The 23,065-nt window shown below is 36.2% G+C and overlaps 6 protein-coding genes and 2 pseudogenes across 10 annotated transcripts; 4 read left to right on the top strand and 4 right to left on the bottom strand.

Annotated features, from left to right (window-relative positions):
• Positions 1–684: 684 nt before the first annotated feature.
• Positions 685–1,424, bottom strand: LOC104721441 (pathogenesis-related protein 1 pseudogene; annotated as a pseudogene).
• A 1,982-nt stretch (positions 1,425–3,406) lies between these two features.
• LOC104721443 (pathogenesis-related protein 1 pseudogene) lies at positions 3,407–4,115 on the bottom strand (annotated as a pseudogene). Its single transcript, XR_015573107.1, has one exon. The product of XR_015573107.1 is annotated as a pathogenesis-related protein 1 pseudogene (transcript).
• Positions 4,116–6,025: 1,910 nt separating this feature from the next.
• On the top strand, positions 6,026–9,253 carry LOC104721444 (DUF21 domain-containing protein At4g33700). Of its 2 annotated transcripts, none has more exons than XM_010439426.3 (11): positions 6,026–6,588; positions 7,161–7,237; positions 7,312–7,395; positions 7,505–7,618; positions 7,721–7,807; positions 7,894–8,033; positions 8,151–8,238; positions 8,346–8,419; positions 8,495–8,610; positions 8,692–8,963; positions 9,049–9,253. In XM_010439426.3, exons 1-11 carry the CDS (start codon positions 6,411–6,413, stop codon positions 9,091–9,093), a joined length of 1,275 nt encoding a protein of 424 aa, XP_010437728.1. In that variant the 5' UTR covers positions 6,026–6,410; the 3' UTR covers positions 9,094–9,253. The 2 variants fall into 2 exon arrangements, 1 of the variants encoding a protein (XP_010437728.1); XR_002034284.2 differs by having other exon boundaries at positions 6,075–6,588; positions 8,503–8,610.
• A 488-nt stretch (positions 9,254–9,741) lies between these two features.
• On the top strand, positions 9,742–12,079 carry LOC104721445 (peroxiredoxin-2A-like). Of its 2 annotated transcripts, none has more exons than XM_087473361.1 (3): positions 9,742–10,029; positions 10,155–10,234; positions 10,381–12,079. In XM_087473361.1, exons 1-3 carry the CDS (start codon positions 9,800–9,802, stop codon positions 11,841–11,843), a joined length of 1,773 nt encoding a protein of 590 aa, XP_087329487.1. In that variant the 5' UTR covers positions 9,742–9,799; the 3' UTR covers positions 11,844–12,079. The 2 variants fall into 2 exon arrangements, with proteins under 2 accessions (XP_087329487.1, XP_010437729.1); XM_010439427.3 differs by having other exon boundaries at positions 9,785–10,029; positions 10,116–10,234.
• Positions 12,080–13,079: 1,000 nt separating this feature from the next.
• Positions 13,080–14,932, bottom strand: LOC104721446 (uncharacterized). Its single transcript, XM_010439430.3, has 4 exons — positions 14,596–14,932; positions 14,121–14,300; positions 13,612–13,921; positions 13,080–13,478 (listed from the first exon to the last, which is right to left on the bottom strand). Exons 2-4 carry the CDS (start codon positions 14,287–14,289, stop codon positions 13,190–13,192), a joined length of 768 nt encoding a protein of 255 aa, XP_010437732.1. The 5' UTR covers positions 14,290–14,300; positions 14,596–14,932; the 3' UTR covers positions 13,080–13,189.
• An 839-nt stretch (positions 14,933–15,771) lies between these two features.
• On the top strand, positions 15,772–19,030 carry LOC104721447 (LL-diaminopimelate aminotransferase, chloroplastic-like). 2 transcript variants are annotated; one of them, XM_010439431.3, is made up of 10 exons: positions 15,772–16,035; positions 16,359–16,438; positions 16,550–16,617; positions 16,914–17,030; positions 17,283–17,345; positions 17,546–17,650; positions 17,736–17,786; positions 17,895–18,215; positions 18,294–18,500; positions 18,583–19,030. In XM_010439431.3, the coding sequence occupies exons 1-10, from the start codon at positions 15,953–15,955 to the stop codon at positions 18,874–18,876; spliced, it is 1,389 nt and encodes a 462-aa protein (XP_010437733.2). In that variant the 5' UTR covers positions 15,772–15,952; the 3' UTR covers positions 18,877–19,030. The 2 variants fall into 2 exon arrangements, with proteins under 2 accessions (XP_010437733.2, XP_087329387.1); XM_087473261.1 differs by having other exon boundaries at positions 15,836–16,035; positions 17,283–17,326; positions 17,602–17,650.
• Positions 19,031–19,117: 87 nt separating this feature from the next.
• Positions 19,118–21,101, top strand: LOC104721448 (L-galactose dehydrogenase). The gene is made up of 5 exons (XM_010439432.3): positions 19,118–19,391; positions 19,559–19,787; positions 19,858–20,157; positions 20,644–20,772; positions 20,871–21,101. The coding sequence occupies exons 1-5, from the start codon at positions 19,210–19,212 to the stop codon at positions 20,997–20,999; spliced, it is 969 nt and encodes a 322-aa protein (XP_010437734.2). The 5' UTR covers positions 19,118–19,209; the 3' UTR covers positions 21,000–21,101.
• LOC109127713 (uncharacterized) lies at positions 21,079–21,643 on the bottom strand. Its single transcript, XM_019233071.2, has one exon. The coding sequence runs from the start codon at positions 21,530–21,532 to the stop codon at positions 21,221–21,223; it is 312 nt and encodes a 103-aa protein (XP_019088616.2). The 5' UTR covers positions 21,533–21,643; the 3' UTR covers positions 21,079–21,220.
• Between the last annotated feature and the right edge of the window lie 1,422 nt (positions 21,644–23,065).

Here is a 23,065-nt window from a genome sequence, read left to right on the forward strand (position 1 = left end):
AACATGCATAACTGATGTTCCTTAGTGGAGCATCATATATATATAGAGAGTGATCTGAAATCTGTTTTCCAATTTCCACACTTTCTTTTGTGTGTGCATGAGCATGTACATAATAAATATAAACATTCTTTGGTTAAGCTCTTTTGTAAATCCAAACTAATGCGAAAACCCACATTAGTTTAAAAAGATAAAAGAGGGATGTGTCTTTAATCATTGGAGCATAATAAAAATGTAAGGGGTTCGATTTTTTAATTAAATAACATATTAGTTGCTTTTCTGATCGTGTTTGTATTTTTATGTAGTACATCTAATATTAATTGAATTAGTGAGATTCTCAAAAATAGCAATAAAAAAGTTTCGTTTCCAAATTTAGCACAACATCTCTAAAATTCAAAAAGTAGCACTATATTATAAAATTAATTTTATAAAACTAAATCCTAAATTCAAAATACTAAACTCTATCACTCAAAATTATACTCTAAATGTGAAATTGAGAACCCAAACCTAAAAAAATAAAATTCTAAAAATTAATTTTAAATATTATAATGTGTTAAATAGTGCTATTTTTGGAAATTTATGGAATATGTGCTATAATTGTCTATAAAACTTATTTTAATGCTATTTTAGGTATTTCTCATTTAATTATGTGTGCGCGTATACATAGAAAAGGAGAGGAGATTTTCATTTAGCAAACAAAGCAAGTGCAAGCAGTAGCATTGCATTTTTTTATTCCACGTATATATATATATAAGTATATGGTACAAAGAGGACCTGACCGGACAATTACCAACCTTTATTAGTTGCATGATAGATGATTGGTATAACTGAAGAATACAAACATACATGAAAGTATAACATAGATTCGTAAGCGCATTTGGAGTTTTATTTTAGTAAGGCCACTCGCCAACCCAGTTACCGGGAGGATCGTAGTTGCAAGTTATGAAGGTTTGACCATTCTTGCATCTCACTTTTGCACATCCCAACTTCTCCGTGTTTCTCCACACAACCTGAGTATAGTGGCCACACTGTTTGTCCCAAGCACATGTGTTGGAATCGTAATCGTAGTCAAATTGTTCATCCACCCACATGTCAACCGCTGCAACGCCTGTCATGTCACCGCTGCTCCAAGCGATGTTCTCTCCATAGGATCCGCTCGAGTGTTCCATGGCGCAGTCACCTTTACGCTGGTTCGCATAGTTACGGGCATAAGCAGCCACTTTCTCGTCCCATCTTAAGGGACCCACCCCAACCTCGGCTCGTGCTCGGTTGTGAGCTGCCAAAAAGTCTCGAGGACTGTCTTGGGCTTTTAGATGAACGATGAGAACAAGGAAAAAGGTTAGAGCCAAGAATATGTTTTGAGATGTGTTAAAGAGTTTCATCTTTTTCGTTTTAGACGTTTAGAGTTTATTAGTTTTTGTGGGTTTTACAAGTGAGGATTGAATACGTTATATAGTAGTTTTGTATCAAAGTACTTGTTGAACGTTTTATATTTTTAAAACAATCACTTGTAATTTTTTACAATGTTAGTTTATGTAAGACGAAAATTCGAAATGATTTACAGATTAATAATAGTTAGAAATGTATATATGCGTCTTCGGTCTAATATTATAGTAGGCCAATTGATTCTTTCGTAGCTACAGCCATAGTAATTGACGTGATTAGTGAAATTCTAATATGCGCGCGTGAGGCTTTGCATTCTCATATGGGTGGTTGAGTACCACTATTGGTTATGTATGATTAGTATAACATATACAGTACGTTGTATAGTTGTCGATTGAACTATATATATTGCCATGTTCGTGTTGGATTGGATCATCCATACATACATACAGTTATAAATTTGATATGTCCATTCTTGTGGAATGTGGATGGTAAATTTTTATGTTTAAGATGTTGGTGAGACGTAACGTTTTAACAGTGAAATAACTGACTATTTAGAAGATGTGGATATAAGGCGAGATTATTAAACAAGGAAGGACGATAAAAAAATTCGAGGATAAACGTAAAAACGATATCATAGTACTGTATGTTGATAATTCGGTTATTAATTAATACTAATACTTTAGAGATAAATATGAGAAAATTTTCCATAAAATGCATATATATATATATGTATATATATAGTTGTTGGAGTTTCACATCACTGACGTTTAATTTGTGCATGTCTTCCGACTTAGGATGGCTAAATAATCCAAATAATATGTAGCCATCACGATATTATCTAGTTTGTCACATGATGGTTATTCATTAACTCTTTTCTATTTGCAAGTATGGGCTATTTATTATCAACGATATGTACTAATTGATTTTATAATTTTAGTTAATTGGACGACTTAAAAGAGATCGATACTTAATAAGTATCATACATTTTTGAAAATTAATTGGTAAAGAGAGGATAATCTATCAAACTAATGTAAATTTTCTCCATTTATTATTGGCGTTGATGTTATAATTTCAAAACAGAAATGTTTTTTTTTTTAATATCAATTGAAAATGTGTAAATTAATGATCTATATATATATCTTAACTGATCATCTCCACAATGCTCCTTTACGTTGTTTCACATGACTATGCAGTCATTCTAGCTAAGCAAAAATAATGTAATTGTCGAATAAAAACAAAATAAAGCAGACGTGGACATGTTGTGTTACTTGTGTAGATTAGCCTAGACGAAAACTTCCAAATTTTCTAAAATGGTACTCCACAACCTCAAAAGAAGTAACTATCGTTTATTGGGTATCATCTGGAATAAAAGTCTCGAATTGATATGTTCAAAAATCTAAATTCTCTGGACTATAGCTTATCTTAATCCTCGTATTTTTCCACAACCAAATATCTTTGTTTTCTCGTTTAACCTTTGGTTATTATGATACAATTTGTGTTCCGATTGGTTCAAAATACCAATTTCTGTCAATTCAAACAGCACCTCCCAAAATTCCGAAATCAAATTTTTTTTTTTTGGGCAAACCAAAATCAATATCTAATGTCCTGTATCAACATGCAAAAAACATCTGGCAAATACATTCCAAATGTTTCTGAAATTTAGCCATCAAACAAGCCTTTTTAACATTTATAAGCACATACACGATTACAAGAAGACTAGGATTGAACCCTAAACATGATAAGGTGGCAAAACCAATTTATGATGGTCCCCAGTTGAAGAATTCAGTATGAGATCGATAACATTGTTTTTTTTTCCACTGCGGTTTCAACATCACTGTTGCCCACAATTGATGACTTAAATAGCAAAAAAATCACAACTATAACTTATAGTAATATACTATTAAATAAAATATGGTAGGATGGAAGCATTATTGTGTTAAGCTAGCCCGCTACCCCCATACAATACCAGGCAACTATCAAGAACTTACGTTGTGACGTCATTTAATTAGTTTAAGTCGTGATATTAAACACCAAAAAACGTATTATTCCGTCACAACATATTATGCAAACCATAAACACACAAAGGAATCACCATATCATCCTATGATGATGATCATCATTTATTGAAATTACAGAAACACCACACGTCCGCTATGGACAAGTTACATTCGTCTGCATGCGCACGTTTACTTAGTAAGGCCTACGGCCCCTAATATTACCAGGAGGAGAATAGTTGCAAGTCACAAAGGTTCCACCATTGTCACACTTGACTTTGGCACACCCAACCCACGCCGAGTTTCTCCACACAACTTGAGTATAATGACCACATTGTTTTCCAGCACGACATCTGTTCGAATTGTAGAAGTAGTCAGACTTCTCCTTGACCCACAATCTCACTGCAGCAGCACCAGACATATCACCACTGCTCCATGCCAAGTTTTCACCGTAACGCCCGCCAGAGTTTGAGTGAACGAGACGACAGTCCCGCTTTCTTTGTTGGGCATAGTTCCAGGCGTATCTGGCCGCCCCCGCATGCCATCTTATATGAGGCACGTTAACGTCGTCGCGAGCATGGTTGTGTACATCGAGGTAGTCTTGTGGCCGGTCTTGGGCTTTCAGAGGAACCGCAAAAGCTAGGACAAGAGCTAACGCCACGAGTATTAGGACTTGAGAAGAGTTGAATATCTTCATTTAGTTTTCTTAGTTGTCTACGAGCTCTTTTACTTTGTGTTGTGTGTTATGGGTTAGACACGAGGATTTATATAGAGTTTACGTAGGAGTTATTTTGTGGACAATTTACCAACGAACGAATACACTTGTAGTAATTGTATTATTTAAAATCTCGGTAATACCAAGTCAATTAGGCGAAGAGGTCAAATTGTCCCTTTGTAAATAATATAAAAACAATGAATTGACTGAACAATTTTTTACAGTATTAAAACTGCAAGACAATTTCTTCAAATCTTTCCCATATACGTTTGTAGGCTTTTAGTTTATTATTATTAAGGAGAAACTTTGAAGAACAAAATAAAACAAATCGTTAGAATATATATACTTCCGTTCCGTGTTGTACATTTTATCCTCTAGCTAGATAGTTTAAATGTTTTATGCTAGTTAATTGCTATGACTTTTACTAGGTCAGGTGAATGCATGGCGACGATTAATCTTTTTTTTTTTTTCATAATCAACCATTTGCCATTGTTTAGATTGGTCAAACGAATATCCATGAATAAGGTCGGATGTCGAGACTATAAACAAATCAAGCATATTTTGTTTTGTGTGTGTGTGTGTGTGGTGGTATCAACCAAGCATACATCTTCATTAGGGCAAGCAAAATATTCACTATATTCTCTCTTTGATTCATCGTGCGCTTCATTCCAACCCAAAAAATTCCAGATATTTGTAATTATATTATACCAAATACTAAAAAAGAAATACTTTATTAAAAAGGAAAATAAATCACATATACTAATTAAGTACTAACATAATAGTTATATCATCGTATATAGTATTAAAGAAGATGTGATTCATCGTACAATATATATATATATTTTTTGCTAAGCGAATAAATATCATATAAATGAAAGAGTTAGGTATTACAAGTTACCTAAAGTTTAATTCCTTGGCAAAAAAAAAGAGAAAAAACAAGGAAGAAAACAGAGATATGCATAGACTACTCTCAAAGAATCCAATGGATCATCAGATTCTGAAACTTTCTACGATGCCTCCTTGCATGAATAGAATTTAAAATTTTCCGGACTATGGATTTAAAGATCGAGTTGGGGGAGATATATGAAATCCGATCTTCTCCAGAATATAGATATGAATCCCTGATCTAGATCTAAGCATATTCATTTTCGATAACATATGTTTTTCTAGTTTTATTTGGTACTCTAGTTTATTTTAATATTACCAATCCTTTTAGCTAATGTTTTTGCGGATTTGGAACCATATGTAATATGTTAGATACATTACACAGATACTACGAATTATTGGATGAACTGGGCCTGATAAAATGGACATAAGATCGCTAAAAGAAATGCACGGCCACGACGCACGAGTGAAACAATTGAAAATGTATTATTGTATGGGAACTCGAGTATTGCTTTTGTCAAATAGTAAGATAGTAATAAAGAGTTTGCCGACCTAAAAAGTAGCTCATAATGAAAGCTTTCTCTTCGTCATAGGGTGGAAAAAGAAGTTTCTTGGTAGTATAAACTTTTTAGTAAATAATACTCCTTTATAAAAAAATTTCTAATTATAAATACTGTAAAAAGGAAACTACATCAGCCATTCATTCAAAAAGCAAAAAAAAAAAAAAAAGGTAATTTCAGAACAAAAATAACAAATGTTTTTTTTGTTTTATTTAAATATATATATACAGTAGAAGCTTTACTACTACTACAAAACACATTCAGTTTGACGACGCACGCAAAAACAGAAAAAGTGTCGTGGGCGAAGATCCGTATCGGATCAAAAATCCTCCATTCCTCCTCTACGTAACGGGAAAAAAACCCAGCTAATTTGCTGCGTCACCATCACTAACAATAATAGTAATAAAAGAGACACAAATGTTACATTTACGTAAACACCCTTCCTCATCTAACATTACATTACACGGCTTTACACAGACGGGGCTAGTATTGTCATTAAACACGGCCTATATATCTCCAGTGGAATCTCCACCGCACGAGCTTCTTCTGCTCTTTTATTTATCGTCTCATCTCTCTCCATAATTGCTTTGATTTCTCTGCAAAAAAGTGTCTTTTTTTTTTTTTTTTTCTTTCATCTGATATTTTTTTCCTGAGCTTCACTTTGATTAAAGTCTCTCTTTTTATTTTATTTTTGTGTGGTTACTAATTGAGTCGGAGACTGTTCTGTATTCTGTTTTCAAGAAACATTTGGAGAGATGTCAAGTCTGTGAGTGAGTTTAAGCTAAGGGGTTTAGTTTTAAAGTGTGTGTTTTTTTTTTTTCTGATTTCTTGAGTTTTTTTTGGGGGTTTATCTAGAAAAGAGTCGATTTTTTGATGGCGGTGGAGTATCAATGTTGCGACACAAACTTCTTTATACATATAGCTGTGATTGCGTTTCTTGTCTTGTTCGCTGGACTCATGTCTGGTTTAACATTGGGTCTTATGTCTATGAGTCTCGTTGATCTTGAAGTTCTCGCTAAATCCGGTACTCCCCAATATCGCCAATACGCTGGTAACAACACTTTCCCTCTTTTTGAGTTCCCTGATTCGATTTCACTCTCTTACAAAGTTTTGTTTTTTTTCACCTATTTTGCTTTGTAAAGTTTTGTTTTTTTCTATCACCAATTGCGATTATATTTTTGAATGGGTTTACACGTGTGTAGTTAGATGTTGCCGATGGTCTTTTTTGTTGTTGTTTGTGATGGTAATATTCGAATTTGGTTATTAGTTAGTTCATTCATTGGGCGTTTTGATTTACTTCCAAGTTCCAAACGTATCTGTTTATTTTTAGGTCGAGTTTGGTTTCTGTAATATTCAATTGCTGCGTGTGAATATAATATACTGGTGAAGATTTTGGTCTTATCCTAACTTTACTAATCAAGACTAGAATATACCCTTTTTATCACTTTTTTCCTACTCTAAGTCGAACCTCCAAATTTGATGAAGTAATAGCTGTTGTGTCATCGAAGATGATTCAGTTGTTGTTGTGAGCAGTATTCCAATGATTGCATTATCAATTTGGTCTACTTTTAGGCTCTGTCTCTCACTGTGTTAATAGATCAGAGTTGTTTTTGTTTGCTGCAGCAAAGATATTGCCAGTGGTAAAGAATCAGCATCTGTTGCTTGTCACTTTACTCATATGCAACGCAGCTGCTATGGAGGTAAATGATTCAACATTCTCATATACGTTTTTGAGGATGTTGTTTGATTGTTAGTAATGATTTAATCTTTTCAGACGCTTCCTATATTTCTTGATGGTCTTACGACGGCGTGGGGTGCCATTTTGATTTCAGTTACATTGATTCTTCTCTTTGGTGAGGTAAGATTACCTTTCCTGTAATAGTATTAAACAATAGGGACAAAAAGTTTTTCTGAGCGTTTTTTAATCACTTTTATGTATCTGATTGTTGGCTTTACTGCTACTGCAGATTATACCACAGTCAATCTGTTCACGTTATGGTTTGGCGATTGGTGCAACAGTGGCTCCGTTTGTCCGTGTTCTAGTCTTTATCTGCTTACCAGTTGCATGGCCAATTAGTAAGGTAAAAACACTTTACCAATCTCTGCAGGAGTCAATGCCCCAACCATCATGTTCTTTGTTATTAAAAGTGTTTTTTTTTTTCTTTTCCCTTTGAATAATCCAGCTGCTGGACTTTCTATTGGGCCATCGTCGTGCAGCACTTTTTCGAAGAGCTGAGCTGAAAACACTTGTGGATTTTCATGGAAATGAGGTATGCATTGATCCCATCTTCAAGATGAAAAGTTTCTGTATCCCATTCTATTTATGTCATGTTGTTTAGTATCTTGTTTCTTTCAGGCTGGAAAGGGTGGAGAGTTGACTCATGATGAAACGACAATCATTGCAGGAGCTCTTGAACTGTCTGAGAAAATGGTCAAGGATGCAATGACACCAATATCAGATATCTTTGTGATTGATATCAATGCCAAACTAGACAGGTTTTTGTGTTGTGATTCTTCTGAGAACTATCATATTAGAAGCACACTTGCCTAGAGTCTTTATTCTTCTTGTAGCTAAACCTTTTTATATTTTATTTCTTTGTTCCTTTGGTATAGAGATTTGATGAACTTGATTCTTGAGAAAGGGCATAGCAGAGTTCCAGTATACTATGAGCAACCAACTAACATCATCGGCCTTGTTCTGGTAACTTCCAGCCTCAAGCAGTAGTTCTCTCTAATGTCATTTCCACGTATAGTGTCCTCTGTAGTGTTCTGTTTCCAGTTCTAACCATTCATAACTATTATCTTCAGGTAAAGAATTTATTGACCATCAACCCAGATGAAGAAATACCTGTCAAGAATGTCACAATAAGAAGGATCCCAAGGTGAAATTTCCGATTCTAAGCAATTTAAAACCCACTTGAATGTGCTTCAAAAGCTGATTTCTTACTTTGTTTTAGAGTTCCAGAAATCTTGCCTCTATATGACATATTGAACGAGTTCCAGAAAGGACTCAGCCACATGGCTGTTGTTGTGAGACAGTGCGACAAAATCCACCCATTACCTTCTACAAATGGTAAAATGTTTCATTGATGGACAAAACATTGTCTTACTGAGTTTCAAGTTTTTTGAATATTTGCTTTGGTTTCTCTAATAGGGAGTGTTAAGGAAGTCCGAGTGGATTTGGATAGTGAGGGAACTCCTACTCCTCAGGAGAGAATGTTAAGGACAAAAAGATCGCTTCAGAAGTGGAAGAGCTTTCCTAATCGAGCAAGTTCGTTTAAAGGAGGGTCAAAGTCCAAGAAGTGGTCAAAAGACAATGATGCAGACATCTTGCAATTGAATGGCAATCCGCTGCCTAAACTTGCTGAGGAAGAAGAAGCTGTCGGAATCATTACAATGGAGGATGTCATTGAAGAACTTCTGCAGGTAAGGAATCTTATATTATATAAGTTAACTACCAAAAAAAAACTATTTTTCACTTGACTATTTATTGTTGGGCATGTGCTTGCAGGAAGAGATCTTTGACGAAACTGATCACCATTTTGAAGACTCCTGACAGACACACAGTGGATGACCACTGAACTGGTTATGAATGTCGAAAACTTTGGTCTTTGTTTTCAACTTTCATACTTTGTCACTTGTCCGGCGAATGTTGTATCAGTGTAGGCATGAACAACATCTTTTTCTATGGTTTCAAATGTTTTTTATTTTTTTTATTATTTTTTATCATTAGTCTCTTAAGAGAGTTTACTCTCCTTGCTTCAACGGATCGTTACCAAATCCGAACCCTCTTAGGCTGCGCCAAAATCCGTAACGCTGGTTCTGCCAGAGACCAATGCTGAGCTGGTTGATCCTGTATAAAAAAACAAATAAAAATTGAAAACTAAATCGGGTAATTTTTAAAACAATCGATTTTTCTACGTTTTATGATTTTCTAAATATCGACATCTAAAATTTTTCAATAATAGTACAAATGTTTGTGCTTAATGATAAATTAATTAGTTGAACTATATAAAATTATTAAAACAAATAAACTAATTAATTTTAGAATAACTTTATTAATAGAATGTATTTTCAATATTATCGAAAGTTTCATTTACTAATTAATTTTAGAATAACTTTACAAAAATAATGAATAAAATTATTTTAGATTTTTTTTTTTTTTTTTTTTTTAATAATTATGTTGATCTTTTTGTTTTTAAAATTTTATTTGCCTGTGCGGGAAACTGTCCTAGTAAAACCATAATTCAAGAAATCAATTAATGGATAAATTTTCTGGAGCCCTAGTTTCATTTTGTTCAAACTCGAAAACTCTTCAGCCGCAGAGATCTCTTCTCATGGCTCCAATCGGTGTGGGCGATGTTGTACCAGACGGAACTATCTCTTTCTACGATGAGAATGATCAGCTTCAGACAGTCTCCGTTCACTCTCTCGCCGCCGGTAAAAAAGTCATTCTCTACAATGTCCCTGGTGGTTTCACTCCCACATGCAGGTATAAAGTTTCAAAATTTTGCTGATTTTATCCTTCAAACTAGTTCTATAGATGTGGGTTTTGATTATAAGCTGATGAATCTGTAGATTTGATTTGGGAATTGTGTTTTCTTGTTGTGAGGCTAGCATGAAGCTTGAGCCTGGATTCATTGAGAAAACAGAGGAGCTTAAGTCAAGGGGTATTGATGAGATCATTTGCTTTAGTGGTGAGTTTGTATACTTCTGAAATATGAATCAAAATATTGAATTCGTAGAAGAATGCAGAGTGAAAAGTCTATACAATTGGTTTGGTTATCGTATTTTGGCTGAGTGTGCTTGATTTGAAATTTTTTTGGTAATTGGTTGGTTGCAGTGAATGGCCCATTTGTGATGAAGGCATGGGGAAAGACATACCCTGAGAACAAGCATGTGAAGTTTGTAAGTGACGGGTCAGGGGAATACACACACCACCTTTTGGGACTTGAGCTTGACCTCAAAGAGAAGGGTATTTCTGTTAGGTCAAGGAGATTCGCTCTGTTACTCGATAACCTCAAGGTGACTGTAGCCATTGTTGATTCTGGTCATGAAGGTCCCTTTTCTCAACTTGAATCAATTACGATGATGATGATGCCGTCGATGTCAAATCTTCCAAGGGATTTGGTAGAGGAGATTGTCTACAGGGTTCCTTGGAAATTTATGAGATCAGTGAGATTAACTTGCAAAAAGTGGAACGGTTTGTTCAAAAGCCGGAGCTTTATGGAGATGCGCATTGCCAAAGAAGAAGCAGCAGCAAAGGAATTAGGGGAGAATCGAATGATTGTGATATTGGAGTGCAATGTTCGTTTAATGGGCATTGCCGTGAACGACAATCTTCTATCCATAAAGTCTCGAGGTAAACTTACTTGCCTAGAGGATCCAGAACAAGTCAAGATATCTGAAGTATTTCATTGCGAGGGTTTATTGTTATGCATCTTGAAAGACGATGACACTAAGATTGTTGTTTGGAATCCGAGTTTGGGGCATACAAGGTGGATCCAAACCAGAAAATATAACAGCGCAAGTGCATGGAAAGGACGAGACTATTACAAGTATGCTCTCGGATACAAAAATAATAGCGAAAACAGATCTTGTCGTAGCTTCAAGATCTTGAGGTTTACAGATGATACAACAGTAATAGAGATAACAGATCGCAGACTTCTCCCCGTCAACCGTGCTTTACGGTTTGAAATCTACGATTTTGATTCTGATTCATGGATTACTCTTGATGTCTCTCCACACTGGCTTATAGGGTATGACCGTGGTGTCTCTCTCAAGGGAAACACTTACTGGAGTGTAGAACGAAAGGTAAGCCCACTCAATGATCATATAATCTGTTTTGATTTTACAAGAGAGAGATTTGGACCGCTTCTTCCTTTGCCGTTTAGAGCTTGGGGTGAACAGTTTGCATCACTATCTTGTGTTAGAGAAGAGAAGATCGCGGCTTTATTTCAGTCAAGCGAAACAGGTCAGCTTGAGGTATGGATTACGACTAAGATTGAGGCCAACAATGTGTCATGGATCAATTTCTTCTCAATTGATAGACAAGACTTTGAGCGGGGGCTTTCACATAAGAGTTTCTTCATTGACGAGGAGAAGAAAGTTGCTGTGGTTTTTAGTAAACAAGGAATTGAAAACACTGTTGAAGTCATTGGAGAGGTTGGATGCTTGAAGACATGGCGTCTCCGTCTTCCAGAACCCGGAGATAACAAGTGTTGGCCAGTTGTGTGCTCTTATGTTCCAAGTACAGTGCAAATCAAGCAACATAAAGGAGTCAAAAGGAAAGAACAAAGCGATTAGGAAAAGGCATCGATTTGAGCAAAACGTGTTGAGACAAGAGGAGGTGGAGAGAAACAGAGAGTTGATTGTCCTCAACTTGGGAAGTACCCTTATGAATTCAATCTGCTCGTCTTCCCATTGCGCAATACTAGCAACGTCCTGCATGTTTTCAAGCTGTGTTCATGACTATTAAAATGTTTTTATATGCTTTAAAACTCAGAACAACCAAAAAAAGAAGTACAAGAATTATTTTTTTAGACATGCCTCATAAGGACATCCTAATGTCCACCAAGGTGATTTCAATGCTACTCTAGCCGCATCTTTTGCTTCTGAATTCCTTCCTACCCTGCAAATAAGAATCCTAAAACATGTGGCTCTATATTTCTCTACGAAGATAATAAACAGATAAATTATATATGTATGTATTGCTTACGAACGTCTGCAGTATGTTTGCATAATATACAAAAGGTCGTCCAAATCCTGGAAAGAGGTCTTTCTTTGTGTAAAATTCTCCTGCAGTTACCAACTTACCATAGCCGAAACCTTGCAGGGACAAAAGAAGTCCTTTAAAAGTTTAACAAAAGGGTAATTCATCAATGGAGGATGTGATATTATATGCTATAAAAGATTCTTACATGATCTCCTTCATCGAAATGCGGTAATACCTTTTGTTCCAACAAATCTGGAAATAATCCAACCTATACAATACAAAATACAAAAATATTGTTTATTATTTGTGGTGTACATAACACATTTGATCTGTATATAAGTAATGGGTTTTTTTTAAAAGTCTTACCTTCTTCAAGACGTAGACATTGAGATTGTCAATTTCAGATTCACCAAAGATATTGCCAGTGGTAAAGAATCAGCATCTGTTGCTTGTCACTTTACTCATATGTAAATGTTTCAACATTCTCATATACGTTTTTGAGAATGTTGTTTGATTGCTAGTAGTGATTTAATCTTTTCAGACGCTTCCTATATTTCGTGATGGTCTTACGACGGCGTGGGTGCCATTTTGATTTCAGTTACATTGATTCTTCTCTTTGGTGAGGTAAGATTCTTCGACTTTCTATGGCTTTTTTCTTCTTTAGCGTGGGTGCCATTTTGATTTTAGAAAAATCCATTTCAATTTAGAAGTCGAAATGCTTACTTTTCCCCCCTCTATGGCTCAATGATAGTTCAAGCACATAATTAGTTATCTTTGTTTCCAACTTTTAAACTTTGTCACTATCATAATAGGGCATGGATGTGAACTTTTATATGGTTTCAAGACGTAATAATCGGTAATACTAGAATTAATAAAAATATGATCATATTAGTAAATACAACATGCCGGTGTAAAGGTAAATACCGGAATAGAAGACTTAGTCGCTACCATATTTTCTCTTCTTCCTCTTCCTTTGCTTCTCCTTTGACTTGTGTTTCTTACTAAGTTTCTTTTTATGCTCCTTTCTTTTTCTGTGAGCACGTTCACGAACCTCCTCCTCGGAAGAAGAAGAAGAATCTGTCCGGCGTCTCAACAAAGGCGATCGCTCTGGCTGACGCCCTAGCTTCCGGTCTCCTGTATCAGAAGTTCTTGAGAATTCCGTCACAGGCAGACACGGGAATGTTTCATCCATCCTAGGACCAACAGAGCCTCTGCCACGCTTGACCCTATCATAGACAAGAATCACAAGTTTATATAAAAAAAAGCTGATTCCCAATTCGTTTGTATAATTATCGTAAAGGAAGATATCATGAGGAGGCAGCATCTACTATCAAGATTGAGTATAAAGAAAGGAAATACCTTGACTGGAGAAAAGTCTTAACGTCGACATCTCGTAAGCCTTGATAATCATCATCATCTTCCGATTGCCATCTTTTGTTTCTGTTCTGGCTTGATGAAGGTGATGATAAACGAGTAGTAACATTCTCATCAAGTGAAGTGCATCTCTTAACAAAACCTTTCCTCTTGCTGTGCTCACTTTGACCACTACTGCTCTCTTCTCTTGATTTACTGCTGCTCTCTTCTCTTGATTTACTTTTGAGCCTCTCATCACACTGTATCTCTTTACTCCGAAGACTCCACATCTCATTGGTTTCTAAAGCTTTGTTTGCTGCATGGCACAAAGAATAAACAAGATTAAATCATAATGCACAATTGGAATCTCAAAACAGACGTTTGAATATCAAAGTACAAAGTTAAAGATGCAGGTTAAAAACATCATAAGAAGATCAACCCCAACTAAAGATCTAAGCCTGAAAAACTAGATTTGATTCAGTAGAAGCGAGGTCTAGGGAATGAAAAGATGATACCTTGCTGAACACCAAGAACAGTAGCCGTGAGAAATCTAGAGTTAGGTCGATGCCTTACATTAGGCTTCTCAAGATATGCTCGGACTCCATCTTTCTCAGCTTTTCTCCTCAATTCTGCTGCTTCTCTTAAAAGAACCGAAGCTATTCGATTCTCAGTTTCCAGATCCATCTAGTTCCACGCTAAACCAAAACAAAATCAAAAAAGTATAGACCTTTAAAAAAATCTCCAAATCAAAATCAATATAGGCACAAATCAAAGATGGAACCGATATAACTTGATCAAATTATCATAATTCCACAGCTAAAACAATATATTCAAGAATCATAAAGCTATCATTGCCTCCCAAACTTAGAACTTCCACGAAAGCTATGTTCTTTCGACTCATGAATCAAATCGAAATAGGTTGCACTACAAAAGGATTTATGAAGAACCCAATTGCTCGAGAGAATTTTGATCGAAGAGGAGATTATTTACCAAGAAATCGAATTTACTCAGATATCAAATCGCTTCACGGAATCGTGCAATATCTCGGCGTTTACCAGCAGGCGCAGAGAGCGCAAAGTCGTCGTCGTTCGTCCGAGCCAGAGAGAGCAAAAAATTAAAATAAATAAAAATTGGACCGAATCTTGAATAATTACATAGTAAATCGAACCGGAAATAACCGGGTTAATTTTATCGGACCAAACCGATAAAATGTGCAAATTAGCAAAGTATGAGGCGGAAAAAAAAACTAGATTTAGACTGACGACGGTGTTTTTGTAATTTCGGCTTATTGCGCACCATATATCCAAATTTATGAAAAACAAGCGACTCATTATGAAACAACTCACCCATTATTTTAGTAGGAAAGGGTTTACGAGGCAACGTCCACCTGTAATCGTTGTCTTTAAACGTGGACCCACAACTCTAACAATGAAGGAACCGACAATCATGGAAGATTGAAGACCGATAACATCATCGAATGACCAAATCTGCAATCTTTTTTGGTCCAATGACCACAAGCACCAACCTAGCAAATTCTAGGATTTTTTTTTTTTTTTTTTTTTTGTCACAATTTCTTCTAGGATTTTGGAAGTTTTTTTTTTTTTTCTTAGAAGAACCAAGTTGACATTATTTCCAACTTGGGGATCAAAGATAAAAATTTAGTATTTAGTCATCTAAATTGTGTTTGAGGGGAAATGAAAGAGTTAATTTAGTACAAAGTCATTCATTTATTTTAAGATCAAAGCGCAATAGGTATAATATCATTATATTTGATGGTCTATATATCTTTATGAACTTTGTAGTTATAGCATTTACTACATAATTATCTTTGGTATCTTGTATTTGTTTTTTTCCAGAGAAAAATTATATATTATATAACGATTTGAATGAAAAAGGAATAACGAACGCTATTTTCTAATCTTATATTTTTTACAATGGCATGTATCAATGACATGAACATGTAATTTTTTACATTTTTATACATATTTTCTAGTTTCATATTTATACTTCTCAAATAATATAATAAAATATAAATCTAAAAAATGTATAAATCATCTAAAAAGAACTGAAGAGTAATTAATTTATTAGCTTCCCAATCGGAGGCAGAAAAAAATAAAAAATAAAAAAAAACAAATAAAAATTGAAAGGAGTCCCCAATAATATAGTAAACCGAACCGGAAATAACTCGGTTAATTTCCTCTGGGACCAAACCGAAGAAGAACCCTAGTTTTTATCTCTCCAGTCTCCAGTCTCACTCACTCTAAAACCCCAAACAAAAACACGTTTGTTGACTCAATTTGCTGCAATTGGTGTCTGTGGAATCATCATTGTTGGAAGCGGGAAAAAAATGTCGACGACCCATCAATTAGTTTCTTCGATGATCTCTTCTTCCTCATCCACTTTCTTAGCTCCTTCAAATTTTAATCTCAGGTGCGTGTCCGTTTTTTTTTTTCCTTTACTCTCTCTTTACATCTAGGGGGGGATTGAAGACAAGTTTTTAGAAACTTATTGTAGTTTCCTCTCCTGCCGTATGATTGCTTATCTCTTTTATATGAATTCTTGTCCTTTGATTTTACTTAATTGAAATTGTGCTAAAGTGGCTTTTATTTATTTATTAAGCCATTGTTGGATGCTGTTGTTTGGACAGAAGACAGTGCATTTGCTTGTGATGACACACTATGATCATTGATTTTGTGTCTTTATCTATCTTTGATGGTTTGGTTTATGTTTTGTGATCTTTCTTTTGCTTTCAGAACTCGCAATGCTTACTACTTACCCATGGCTAAACGGGTCAATGCTTGCAAATGCGTTGCAACCCCGCAAGAGAAGATAGGTAACTCTTAGTGTTACTACACTTTCAAAACATAACTCCATGTTGTTTTTTGCTGTAATGATTAAGAGTCTTTTTTAGCTGTTTACATGTTTTTGTTTTTTCTTAATGTAGAATATAAGACGAACGTGTCACGGAATTCAAACATGTCCAAACTTCAAGCTGGATACTTATTCCCGGAGGTTTGTTACCTGTTACTGTCTTGCTACTACTATATAAGCTTTGTAATATCTACTATTGGATAAGTTCTAAAGGAGTGGCCTTTATTCAATTATAACTTTTTAATCCATCAAACGTAATCATTGCTCCCCCTTTTAACAGAGAAATTTGTCGGTACAAAGTTTAGCATTTTTTGAAAGCTTGCAGTGATCTGATATATGAATAAGACATACCCATTGGTTTCCTGTGTAGTAGTAAGTTTAAATTATCCTTCATTGAATATGATGCTCCTCTCTTTGTTTTTGGAAAATGCAATCAGATTGCAAGGAGAAGGTCTGCACACTTGCTGAAATATCCAGATGCACAAATTATTAGTCTTGGAATAGGCGACACAACCGAGCCAATTCCAGAAGTGATCACTTCTGCAATAGCAAAGGTACCTCCATATCTTTACATATTTTTAAACTGATTTTACTGTACTCCTAGTATGCATTATGGTTCATTTTGACCAAATAATACATTTTCATCATTTTCTGTTTTGGCATATCTTGATTAAACAAATAGAACTTTTCTACGATCCGGCGATTAAAAACTTTGAAAGAAATTGTTCTGGTAGCATAGTTTTTAAAATATTATAGTATTCAACCATGTAATTTCTAGAGAATAATTATGTTTTTTCCTCTGGCAGAAAGCTCATGAGTTGTCCACAATAGAGGGATACAGTGGTTATGGTGCTGAACAAGGTGCAAAGGTCAGTGTCATCCTTGTTGTTGGTTCAATATTCTATGCTTTTGCACGTCATGTTAATTTTTGTTTTTGATAGTTTTGAACTGCTGCTGAATACAAGAGATGGATTCAAACCTGTTTCATGTCTTAAAAAATCTTATAGCTTCATTTGTTAAGCTTTTATGATTTATCTAAACTAAACCTTGCTTTCACACATTTGAACAGCCACTTAGAGCTGCTATTGCAAAATCATTCTACAGCGGGCTTGGCATAGGGGATGATGACATTTTCGTTTCTGATGGAGCTAAATGTGATATCTCACGTCTCCAGGTTTGTTTTATCCCTGACTATTCTTCTTTAATTGATACAAGATTAGGAAAGCTGAGCAGTTGTTTCGTGATTCCACTTCTTGCAGGTTATGTTTGGTTCCAAAGCTACAGTTGCTGTTCAGGATCCTTCTTATCCGGTAATTGGGCAAATATAAAACGAAATTGCAGTTGCAGTCTTGTCTAATTTTACTTCATATTAACTTTTTTTTAACCACGGTTTATCGTTTTTCTCTGGGGCAATACAGGCTTACGTTGACTCCAGTGTTATTATGGGTCAGACCGGACAATATAACACCGATGTGCAAAAGTATGGAAACATTGAGTACATGAGATGCACTCCAGAGAATGGCTTCTTTCCCGACCTATCTACTGTTGGCAGGACGGATATAATTTTCTTCTGTTCCCCAAATAACCCTACGGGCGCTGCTGCCACGAGAGAGCAACTAAAGCAGTTAGTTGAATTTGCAAAGAAGAACGGATCCATAATAGTGTATGATTCCGCATATGCAATGTACATGTCTGATGATAACCCACGCTCCATTTTCGAAATCCCTGGAGCAGAGGAGGTAACAGAGTGATTGATTATAACATTGAAAGGTTCATTTTTTTTCAACAACTTTCATCATGCGGACAACCGCTTACAGGTTGCTATGGAGACAGCTTCGTTCAGTAAATATGCGGGTTTCACTGGAGTGCGACTTGGTTGGACCGTCATCCCAAAGCAGCTACTCTATTCAGACGGCTTCCCTGTTGCAAAGGACTTCAATAGAATTGTCTGCACTTGCTTCAATGGTGCCTCTAATCTCTCTCAAGCTGGTGCTCTTGCTTGCCTTTCCCCAGAAGGACTTGAGGTTAGCTTATTAGCTAAAGAGTTATCTCGAAACTTAAACCAGTTCCCACGAGTTCATTTTTTTGTTTTATAAACCATTGCAGGCAATGCACAAGGTGATTGGATTCTATAAAGAAAACACAAACATAATCATCGACACATTCACGTCTCTCGGGTACGATGTATATGGAGGAAAGAATGCGCCTTACGTTTGGGTTCACTTCCCGAAACAAAGCTCATGGGATGTGTTTGCTGAGATTCTGGAGAAGACTCATGTGGTTACAACACCAGGAAGTGGGTTTGGACCAGGTGGTGAAGGGTTTGTTCGAGTTAGTGCCTTTGGTCACAGAGAGAACATCTTAGAGGCATGTCGCAGATTCAAGCAGCTTTATAAATGAAAAAAGCCTTGTAATCATAATCATCATCATCATCACTCTCTCTTTATGACTTGATTTGAGTTCAAATAATGTCGTCTCTATTGTTTCCTTGGAACTGTAGCAAACTAATAAACCAATGTTTGTTTTAACCAAGTATTTTCGATTAAGGTAAAAAGTGCAAATTAGTGAAGTATTGGGGTGGAATAAAATATCTAGATTTGGGATCAGAAGGGTGTTTTTGTAATTTAGGCTTGTTAAGCACCATGTGTGAAAATATTCGAAAGACGAGTGTCGTCGTCTTCTCTCATCACCGAAAGAGAGAATCAGCTTTTGTTTGATCCTTTCAATTCAACAATGGCGATTCCTCAGACGAAAATGGAGCTTCGGCCTTTGGGAAACACAGGGCTTAAGGTTAGCGCCGTTGGTTTTGGCGCCTCTCCGCTCGGTAGTGTATTCGGTCCAGTCGCTGAAGATGATGCCGTCGCCACCGTGCGGGAGGCTTTCCGACTCGGCATCAACTTCTTCGACACCTCACCGTAATCACTTCTCTCCTTAATCTATGCTGGAGATTATCTCTTGACATTTTCAAACTAATTGCTGATTCTGTGAGAATTAGAAATTTAGAAACTGTTTAGTGTTTAGGGGAATCTTCAACTGAGCGAGACTCTAATGATATGTAGTTTGCTTGTTTGTTTGTGTGAAGGTATTATGGAGCAACACTTTCTGAGAAAATGCTTGGTAAGGCCCTGAAGGCTCTACAAGTCCCTAGAAGTGACTATATTGTGGCGACTAAGTGTGGAAGATATGAAGAAGGTTTTGATTTCAGTGCTGAGAGAGTAAGAAAGAGCATCGACGAGAGCTTGGAGAGGCTTCAGCTTGATTATGTTGACATACTTCATTGCCACGACATTGAGTTCGGGTCTCTTGATCAGGTTTTTACCTCTTTCTTTCTTGGTTTATTCACTTTTTGTTACTAATAATTGTTCCTTTCGTTTCTGGCAGATTGTGAGTGAAACAATTCCTGCTCTTCAGAAACTGAAACAGGAGGGGAAGACCAGGTTCATTGGTATCACTGGTCTTCCATTAGATATCTTCACTTATGTTCTTGATCGAGTGCCTCCAGGGACCGTCGATGTGATATTATCATACTGTCATTACGGCGTTAATGATTCAGCGTTGTTGGATTTGCTACCTCACCTGAAGAGCAAAGGTGTGGGTGTGATAAGTGCTTCTCCATTGGCAATGGGTCTTCTTACAGAACAAGGTCCTCCTGAATGGCACCCTGCTTCCCCTGAGCTCAAGGTTTGGCATTTACAAAAGGATGTGATTGTTTTTTATAACCCTCGTACTGGAACATACAGTATAATATGCTATTGTTAGGACACATTCGCAGCATAAACATGTTATCTTTGATAGGCTTAAATGTTATACTTTGAGTCTGACTGTTTCTCTGTTTCTTAACTTGGACTACAACTACATTGGGATGATTAGAGAGAGTTCAGAGATTGCCTAATGGCCTGTTAGCTTAACTAACTGGCATTAACATATTAGCTGGTCTTTGATGAAAGTTTAAGTAAAGGATTATAAGCAGACTGGTATGTGGTTGATTTGAGGTCTTGGGAGAGTAGGGGATGCTTTTGAGTTAGTCCCTAGGTTTTGGGATTGTTCGTTGTTGGAAGTTTTACTTTGGTTCAGTGAGAAATACAGGATGACCCTGATTGTTTTCTTAACAAATTGTTCTCACATACGAAATTCTTAACCCGTTGCTGTTTTTATTGTCTTGTGTAGTCTGCATGCAAAGCCGCAGTTGGTCACTGCAAATCAAAGGGTAAGAAGATCACAAAGTTAGCTCTGCAATACAGTTTAGCAAACAAGGAGATTTCATCCGTGTTGGTTGGGATGAGCTCTGTCTCACAGGTATCCAAGTCTCAGGGTTTCCCTCTCAAGTCCCAAATTTACCGTATCTATCTGGAAACTGGGGTTAAATATGAAACATGTGATGTTATCTGAATCAGGTAGAAGAAAATGTTGCAGCAGTTACAGAGCTTGAAGGTCTGGGGATTGATAAAGAAACTCTCTCTGAGGTTGAAGCTATTCTCGAGCCTGTAAAGAATCTGACATGGCCAAGTGGAATCCCTCAGTAACTAAAACATCATTATCTCATTGTGTGTTACAGTGTAAGTTCGGTTTGATATGATCAATAAAGTATCTTGGCAAACAAAATTAATCAGAACATCTTTGATGGAGTTCATTGTTATATAGATTACAAACACAGGGTGAGATTATGGAAGAAATTATAATATGCTTATTTACAAACACATAAGAAGAAAACTACGGAAAACATGCATATAACGGAAAATCTCGATCACAGGCAACTAAGTTCAATAGCTTCTTGGAACCTCTTGTCATACGTCGCGGGATTGCCGAATAGCCAAAGACTAAACTTCGAGCGACCAGAACTTTCCGATGAGTTTATGGCCGGAAGAAGACATTTAACAATCTGCGGCGATGATGGTTCCCCTTGTGGCTGCGGAGTATTGTTTCTTGTTAGCTGCTGAATTAGAGGATAGGGGAGCATGAACATCGCAGCTGATGATGCCATTGATAGATGTAAATCTGTGTTAAACTCGGAGAAAAAACAGAAGAGGTTTTGAGTGCAAATTGGAGGAGATTGCATTAGATGTGTGTATTAATAATATGAGTGGGAGAGGATAAAGAATGAAAGGGAGTAGGTGTGCGTGCGTGTTTGTTTCTTTGGGACCAAGGAAGGTTGAAACCGAAGTTTCGGTCGTTTACTATATCCAAAATAAAGCCAATCATTTCGTGACACGTTGGTAAAATTGCTAACTTGCACCGAAACCATAGCTAGCTAACTTGTTCCGATGCTATCATATTGATAAAGAATGTGTGACGACAATATCGTGTACGTCGACTACGACTAGTGGCATGGCTTGGGACTTAATACAAAACTATAAATCAATTTGACTTTAGAAACTGATCCGAAAACTAAAATTTGGTAGAATTGATAAAATTTCGTGATAAAAAATAACTGAATGTTTTTTCGTAACAATCGTCATCAACTAAACTTTTGCATGCCAAAACGGTGAGTCATCAAATAATATTAACACCTTTGTTATATATAACTCACCGGTTATAATTAGGGTTTAACCGATGATGGTACAGTAAGATGAAAAAAAAAGAACAAATATTCCAACGATGCTTTGGAAAAGAAAAAGAGAAGAGAAACCATGTGTGAACGTGTATTTTGAGGAATCTTGCTGAATGTAAAAACTTTGGAAAGAAGAGAAGAATAATAAGTTAATAAGAAACTCTAAAAGACCAAAAAAAGCAACCACTTTGCTTCGATCACTACCGATCCTTCCTCTCTTCTCTCGAATCTTCCACTAAAGTAGAGATTCCTACACACACTTTTGACAATTCCACCGTGTTTTCGCTTCTGTTAAATGTACTTTTCGAGATGTATTCTCCACAAATTCTTCTTACCCAAAACATACGTTGCTTTTATAATAATTTATATCTTCAAGCCTGTGTGAGTGTTCTTTGTTTGGCGAATATAAATACACGTTCTCTAATTACTACTTCCTCTGCTTCCATATTATTTTACAAGTTTTTGCTACTAATTTAGATATTACTTAGTTTTATGGCCGAAATATGAGCGATCCAAAGTATGCATATCCTTACCCGGCACCGGGAAATTATCCCCAAGGTCCACCGCCGCAGTATTATCCGCAAGGTCCACCTCCGCCGGTGGGAGTACCACCGCAGTATTATCCTCCTCCACCACCACCTCCGCCACCAAAGCGGAAACCTGGTTTTCTTGAAGGACTGTAAGTGCTCTGTTTATTACGTACGTTTCTATAATTAAATTTTGCAAAGTTAAGGAGTTGACTGATTGTTTTTTGGCTAGCTTTGTCGACAAAAGAAGTAGATCATGTGTGTTTACGAATGACAAAAGAAGTAGAATCAGATAAATTCGAACTTGTTAAGATCTTTTGGAATTCACGAATGAATTACAATGTTTGTTGGTAGTAATTAATGTGTGTGTTTCTCGGTTTTTGCAGATTAGCGGCTCTGTGTTGTTGCTGCTTGGTGGATGAATGTTGCTGTGACCCGACCATTATATGTATTGATTAAGTATTAAGAAATCATAATCGCTCACTCTATGTCTCTGTTAATTCATTATGGTTGT

The sequence above is a fragment of the Camelina sativa genome, chromosome 11 (genome assembly GCF_030686135.1).
Source record: "Camelina sativa cultivar CO46 ecotype springtype chromosome 11, ASM3068613v1".
NCBI lineage: Eukaryota > Viridiplantae > Streptophyta > Magnoliopsida > Brassicales > Brassicaceae > Camelina > Camelina sativa.